The 7,846-nt window shown below is 41.2% G+C and overlaps 1 protein-coding gene across 6 annotated transcripts in view; it reads right to left on the bottom strand.

The window, feature by feature from the left end:
- ELAVL4 (ELAV like RNA binding protein 4) overlaps positions 1 to 7,416 on the bottom strand; it is a 67,117-nt gene extending 59,701 nt beyond the window's left edge. Inside the window, exon 1 of one of the 6 annotated variants that reach the window (XM_049808734.1) lies at positions 7,223 to 7,416. In XM_049808734.1, the coding sequence (XP_049664691.1) occupies positions 7,223 to 7,270 (48 nt within the window). In that variant the 5' untranslated portion in view covers positions 7,271 to 7,416. Of the gene's footprint in view, positions 1 to 2,854; positions 2,987 to 3,244; positions 3,412 to 4,065; positions 4,343 to 4,730; positions 4,839 to 6,790; positions 6,908 to 7,222 lie in introns of those variants that run through there. The other 5 variants (XM_049808733.1, XM_049808738.1, XM_049808736.1 and 2 more) reach the window with 5 other exon arrangements.
- Between the last annotated feature and the right edge of the window lie 430 nt (positions 7,417 to 7,846).

A 7,846-nucleotide genomic window follows, 5' to 3' on the forward strand; every position in this document is an offset into this window, starting at 1 on the left:
TAACCTAGAAGATATTATTTCAAAAAAATTAATACATTAAATATATGCAAGATTAATGCAATTGGATTTTCTTTCAACAGAGTCACAATATTTAACAGGACCAAATAAAGATGATGAAGACTATTCCAAACCCATTCAAACGGGATTTTTAAGTATACCCCTTCTAGCTCACTGTAACCATCCTTTGTCACAACAGCTCCGGCTCACTCTGAGAACGCTCAAAAACGCAAAATTAATAAAGAGGAAGAACGCAAAGGAGGCAACCAAGCCAGTCAACAGTGGAGAGGCATGCCTGTATCTAACACGGGAACTTGATTAGTAGAGTACATGGGGATAAGATTTTAAACTGATGGCTGGTATTCACACTGTATCAATATCCAACTGTAAAATTTCCTCCATTCTGACTAGTAGTTTACCAAGACAACATTTTTTTTTAAAAAAAATGTCACGTCTAAAGACGACTACATTTTCTCTACCTTTTTGTCTTAACAGAAAGAGGTTTTATGTTTTAATATTTCGTTAGTATTTGTAGCAATCTTAATTCAATCTCACTAACTTAATAGCTATTTTTCTATAGGAGGATTTACAATGCTATCTTTTACATGCAAAAAGAAAATGTCACTATGTACATGCAGGCTGTATTCATTAATATAATCTTAAAACAAAGAAATGAGGAAGATCGGGGTAGGAACACGTGCGCCTTAAAACAAGGATTACATTATTTTTAAATCTTTGTAGAAACACCAAATTGAACAGAAAATGAAAATGTAGCTACTAGCTGATGACTCTTAAAACAAACAATGCAGCTGTGTATAATAAAAGGCACCCTTATTTATTGTCATGACTAAGTTAACAGATTTAGAACACAGTATCTCTGTTTTGGACAGAAGAAAAATTATTTTACTCTCACGTACGACTACAATGCATGTCAGAATACATCTCTGTGCACATGCACAGACTGTAAAATACAGAATTTTACACACGCACACACACCCTCAAGATTCCCCCTCCACCCCCCACATTGTAAAGCAGTGCAGTTTTCAGAGGGCCATTCAATTACTTCTTCACAGAAAGGATTGCAGCAGAAGCAATACTTAAAACAAAGCAAATTAAAAGGGGGCATTTAATTTCTTTTTATTCATATTAAAACTAAGCACCACCGTTGCTGCTTGAATTTGCATTCAAAGTAACCCCTGCACCAGCGAAAGGAAGAAAGTAAAAATATCTGAGTATCTGAAGAGAGAAAGAAAGGCATGCTCTATATTCCTGCTTTGCTTCTCTTGTGCCTCCTGATGTGCGATAGATGAGCATTTTCTGGGCAACCACATTTTTATATCTTTTACGCTACCGTCTATCACTTACTAGTCTACTATGCTTTTTTAACACTTCTAGCACCAATAGCTGTTTTCCATCATTGTTCGCCACTACAGTAAGATACCCTCACAATTAGCTGAATATTCAGCCGCTGTTTAGAAAGTAAAGTTGCCACAAGAAGCCTGACATTGCAAGTGGATATTGCTCCAGCAGACAGAGAACAGACTGTGGCTAAAGGTGGGGCTGGAGACGAAGAGAAGAATAATCTCATTATTTTTGTAAATTCCACTCAGCGCATAAACCCTAGGATATGGTGAACTCCCCTGAACTGATTATTCTGCCATATAACCATCTGATTTTGTAAAAATACCAATATCACTTAACACAAAATCACTGCTTAGGGTAAATTCATTCTACCTACTGTTCTCATAGGGACATTTGCTGGAAAATTCTAAGAAATGATTTGCAGAAGCTATCAGCTGTGGGAGTTCACTATTATACCTCTGTCAACTTCATTCAATATAATTTACATTTTTTTTTTTAAATACTGCCTCACAGGATTCCTTGCAATTTTTTGCACGTACAATTTCACAGCAGGGAGGGGGAAAGAAAAAAAAAAAAAAAGAAGGAAAGATAACCCTCTTTTGCAGAGGAGAAAGAACAGATGCTTAAAACCAGATTTCTAGAAATCACTGTAAGCCTGAGCCAGAAATGTAATTAACACCTATTTATAAAGAATAATTAAAGTTGTGACTGCCACAAAGAACAGCAGAGATAATCGAGGTAGCCCCTGTTTTTTTTTTTTTAGTTTTTTTTTTTTTTTTTTTTTTTTTTTACACTGTTTGCAGTATTCCCACATGATTGCCACCTGCTCCCCCACTCAGCTTCCCCTATGCTCGTTTCCCCGGCAACCTTTCATTGGCTTTTCCTCCCAGCTATCGCTTTCAGTTCGGCTGCTCAGTCTAATCTTATTTGTTTTACACCCATCAAAACAAGCAGCTAGACAAAGACAATCCTGTAAGAATGGGAAAAGACCGTCGCTTTGTTTCCCCGGTTATAATAAATATCCGCGGCAAAAGTCTGCAAAACGTTAAATGAAGGGAAAAGGGGAGGGGGCCCCCCCCACCCCCGCACCCCCCAGCATCCCGTGGGGCTGGCAGGAGGGACGGGTATTGTGCGGGTTCGGTCCCAGCCCCCACCCCGGGTCGCCCCGCTCGGCGCAGCCCGAAGTCCCCGGCAGTTGTATTTGATCATGCCATTTTGCACAATCTGTAAGGAAAGCACAAAAGAGGGGACGAGACGAGCGCGTCCGGGCTCCTCTGCCAGGAGAACATCGTCTAAAAATAGAAATACTATTTTTCACATAAATGGCTTTGACTTCTCCCGGCATTTAAAAAAGCACAAAACAACACGGCTCCCCCCCCCAGCCCCCACCCCGACACAAAAAAACACACCCTTCCTTCTTCCTTCCTTCCTTCCTTCCATCCACCCATCCATCCATCCATCCTCTACAGCACCGGCTCCATAGGAAACGCAATACCTGGATTTTAGAGGCGATTATTAGGTTTGTATTTAAGGCTGGTGGAACACAAGCGGAGATTAAAAGGCATCATCGGCTGCCTGATCCGCCAGGCACATGCGGTACAATGACACCGTGACTGGCAGCAGAGACCATCCTCGCTCGACTGAAATGCAACGTTCAATGGAAACGCCGTGAAGTGCCATCACAGTGAGATACGTTAAATAGATATAGAGAGAGAGAGATATATACACACACGCGCGCACGGGCAGACATATCCTGCAAAAAAATAAACAAGGCTCTCTAATTTTGTTTTATGACTCACGATCCACCACCCCGAACAAAAGAAATTCGCGAGGCACACGAGAAGCCAGACAAAACCCCACAAGCAGGCTCTCCCCGTTCACTTACCATTTTCAAGCCATTCCACTCCATCTGTGATCACAAAGATGGACCCTTACAGCCCCTCACAGAGTCAAAAGCAAAAAGAGCGTTATGTAAAAGCTGACATTCCTTCTTACAGCGCTGCTGCCCAACGATGCAACAAAATCGACATATACTAGGCGCTGCAACACATACAAGCCTCCTCCTCTTTTTATGAGGTCATGACAGGAAACTCTTTGAAATACAATATGCAGCATTTACTGAAGCTCATATAAATCACCCTCTTTTAAAATTACCATACCTATTGCGCAGTCCACCAAAAGAAAATTACCAATCTCGAGGCTTTTTTTTTTTTTTCTTTCCCCTCCAACCCCCCCATCCCTCCCCCCCCCACCCCCCCTCCCAGGATTTTGCTCTGCATTTGTATCTTCAAAATGTCAATGTGGAAATTAACTCCCCCCCCACCACTTTAACAAAAAAAAAAAAAAAAAAAAAAAGCCTCTTCTTCCTTTTGCATTTCAGTTAGCCACATACCAGCCTGGCATTAGAAACGAGCTTTTTCCTTTATTCTGAGAGAAATCGCAATTACCTTAAAATGACAAAGTACATCCTTTATTAAAGGATACGCACACATTAAATATGAAAGAGAGAGAGCGAGAGAGGGGGGGAGAGAGAAGGGGGGGGGGAAGGGAGAGATCATGTACAAACAAATCAGTAGCAGAAAACTAAATTCATGTGAAAACACAGACTGAGAACGATGCAGATTCGGGGAAAATCTGTATGTTAGCTTCTAGATCTACCTCTACATAAACCCGCTACGATCCGATTTTAAATCTACTAATACCTACCATAACCATTCTTAATGGCAAATATTGGGTCTTGAGAGGCTTCAACTCTTCTACAGATTTGCTACGGTTTCGGGGAATTGTTTTTATTATTATTTTTTCAAGAGATCCACCAAGCACAGTGCTAGACGTTTGTGCAGCGAGAATCAGAGCTTAAGAGTCGCGATAGTGAGGCGGCTCTGCCTTCCCCTCTCCCTCTCTCTGCCTCTGTTTTTAAGGCTCAGGTACCGCGGTCCCCGTGCGGCAGCCCCCGGCGGCGGCGGCGGCGGCGGGCGGAGCGGCGCGGAGCCCTGCTGGAACTGCCTGCCGGCGGCTCGCCTCTACAGCCATTTATGGGACCATCTGTCAGCGGCGGGCGGGCGCTGATTGGCCGCCGCCGCGCGGGGAGGCGTTGCGACATCAGGTGCTATTGAAATTAGCCGCTGCCAGATTGACAATGTTAATGATTCGGTGACCTCTACAACAACAGAGACCAGATTTCTGAACTGCTGCTTGTGTCTAGTAATTAAGGCCCGGTTGAAGAAACAACACGCATCCCCGTATTTTTTAGCTTTTTTTTTTTTTTTTTTTTTTTTTTTTTAACACCTCTTCCCACCCCACCGGCGCAGGAGCCCTCGGCCACGGCGATGTCATACCTCGGCCATGCTTCAGTGCCTACATCTTCTTACCTCCTGCACGCCCGGCTCCCAGGTCCGGCGTATTTTAACCACCTTATCTTTTTCGACAGTTGCTTTCCGGAGAAATGCATATTTAATGATCCGCCTCTAGGCTTAAAGGCACAACAAAAGCACTTTGGCGTGCATTTAAAGCTGCATTTATTTTCAGGTACTATTGATTTTAATCATCAACCCATCTCTCCTTCCTTCAGCCCTGCCGGGTTTTCTAAAATACGTATTTTCAGAAGGGGATTTGATATTGCTGCCACTTGACGCTGTTTAAGGCACAGCAGACACCGATTTATCAGAGCGCTCCCCCTGAACGACAGTAGTATTTCAGAATTATTTCGCCACCTCGCTTCATTATTCCTCAGCTCCGCAGGAAATAAAACGATGGCGAACTTTGGGCATTTAAAAGACATTCCCCCCCCCCTCCCCCCCCCCCAGCCTTAGAGAGGAACATGCTTAACTTAACAATGCACATTCATTAATCCTCCGCTTGCTGCCACTGACAAACTAACAAAACTTCACTTCCAAACAGCAACATTTTACCCTCTCCTGACCACAGCGAGTTTACTAAAAATTCTCACAAGTTAGGAAGCGTTCGTTTCTTTCTCTTACTCGGACTTGTTTTCCTAAAGCACGTTTTGGCCAAAGTAACAAGGCATGGCATCCTGTAATTGCCACTAACCTTGAATTTACATTCACCTCAAGTAAAGCAACCGAGGACTACTCTATTAAACATACAGAGGAATCATGTAATTTTACCATTCACACATTCATTTCAACGGCCAACTATGTCCTAAAAAATTCAGTATCGTTGCAAGCGTTTTTAAACGTAAGAGCTAAAAACGGAGAAGGCTAGGATGGGCCGTGTTATAAGCTCACCTAGCTCTTTCCTGGAGAAAGAAAACCTGGCTACAAACCACCAAAACAATTTTTTAAAAAACCTAATCAGATAATCGTTGTTCTAGAAGTTTTTGTTTTTTTTTAAAGTATAAATATGTCCTCTGAACTGCTAAGCTCTGAACTGACGTTCCGTACGTTTTTAATTTCTTTAAGCCTTAGACAGACTCACACACACAGACTAAAACACACCAACAAAACACATGAAATATAGTAAGCTTATAAAATCTAGCTACAAACAGACCAAGCAAGGAGAGAGGAAAAAAAAAAAGATCACCTTTAAAAGACATCATACAATGTATTTGTGGAATGAGCACCGAATTCAATTAAAATATGAACAATGTAGAAGGCTGCAGAGGGTTTCTCTCACCATGCATCTCTGAGCACATTTGTAGCTTGGTAAAAACTACTAAAGATTAAACTAGCTTGTAAGATAGATTTCCTAACTCAAATATTTAAGTGACCTATTAGACTGAACACACAGGCATCAAAATGCTACAGAGCTAGTATATTACCATACATTCTTGTGCAAATATACATCGAATATTAAAGTTAGATTTGTAATGCAAATTTTTACTTAAGGTCTCTTCAGGGGTTAATAACACCGAAGAAGGCATCCAGAAATTATTTTTAAGTCTTTTCAACTTCAGTCTACTTGGTTACTACAAATTCGTTATGCATATCAAAAGATTCAGCCATTTTTTCTGAAACAATAATTGCACGCTGCTCCTCTGAAAAATTAGCTATCTTATCCGTCTATAAATCCAGGTACTCTGCACACTGACCACTTTCTCAAAAAGCACCCCACACACGCAGTCTTTCCGAGGAACACTAAAACAAATGCTCAAACGTCCTCAGAGGCCTCTCTGTAAAGACAAAGGCAGAATCCTATTGTTGGAAAAGTCAACCTTATTCTCATGTTTCCAATAGTACCATTTATCTTTCAGGGTAAGGGACTGACCACCGCATCACAGTTGTGACATTTGTAAAGCATCAGATTCTCAATACAGTCTCTCCAGCATCAGCCAGCAAGCCCCTGAGCAAAGCATATTTTTAATGCAATCTTCCCCCACAAAAAAGAAACTTGTCTTAAACAGCTAATCCAATATCCAAAATGAAATCACAGGGTTGTTCCCCAGCCTCCCCCCCCCCCTCCCTCTCCTTACCATAAATGAGCAGTTTCTTGACTCATTAATGACAGTTTCCCTTAAAAGAAGTGATCTCATATCACTGAGCCCCTCTCCACCACGCATACATCCCAAAGGTTGCGGGTATCTTAGCATCAGTAGCCGCTAGCAAGCTCTCTCATACAGAGCCCAGATGGACTATACCAGAAGCCAATTCAGCGTTAATAACTACCTACTCTGTGCAGTTTAGAAGCCTTACGTGGCATAATGTCCTAGGCAACAGCAGCCGATTGAAACCGCAAATAAAAGACAACCCAATTCTCCAAAAGCATCAAAAGGAAAAAATAATAAATTAAAGAATGATTTTTTTTAAAAAAAATCTTACTTTCATAAGATTAAGCTGAATCATTCACAAACATATGAAAAAGGAGAAAAAACAGATGCTGCCCAGAAAAAGTGACAAAATATTACCTCATTATTTAACAAAGCAGCATTAAGCGTCCTGCTGATTTCAAACATCTTGCCACAGATTTTGGTTAAGAGAAACAGAAAGAATCCTTTGCAAGCCCTCTGTCTGCAAAGGGTTCTTCAATTTTCTTGCGCACAACAGAATAGTCAATATGTTATTTCCCTAGAGTTCGCACATTAAAACATCTAGTCAGTGAGCTGAATTTTCCCCTTATCACACTGTAGACTCCTGTTATATGTACTGCTCTCTTTGCAAGATTAGCCTGCCCCAAACATGGCTGTTGTTTAAACTATTCTTTAAAGTAACAGTTCACTCCATAACCACCAGGTGGGCAGTGTACACAGATTCAAGTAACCATCTTAAAAGATTTTTCTTGGAATAGCTGCTGGTTGTGATATACAGCATAAATCCCCCCTACACTTATCAACCAGAAGGAAAAAAAAAATTTTTCTGCACTGTTTTACGCCCTTTCCTCCTCAGAAGCACACCCAAGCACAAAACACCTAAAATCACTTAACTTTTACCATTGATTTTTTTTTTTTTAAAGGGACCTTAAAATTTATGCAGGAGCACTTCATTCAGCAAAAATGAACTAAATGATAAAATCCAGTCAGTTCTGAGAACAA

Source organism: Accipiter gentilis, chromosome 8 (genome assembly GCF_929443795.1).
Source record: "Accipiter gentilis chromosome 8, bAccGen1.1, whole genome shotgun sequence".
Classification (NCBI taxonomy): Eukaryota; Metazoa; Chordata; class Aves; order Accipitriformes; family Accipitridae; genus Astur; species Astur gentilis.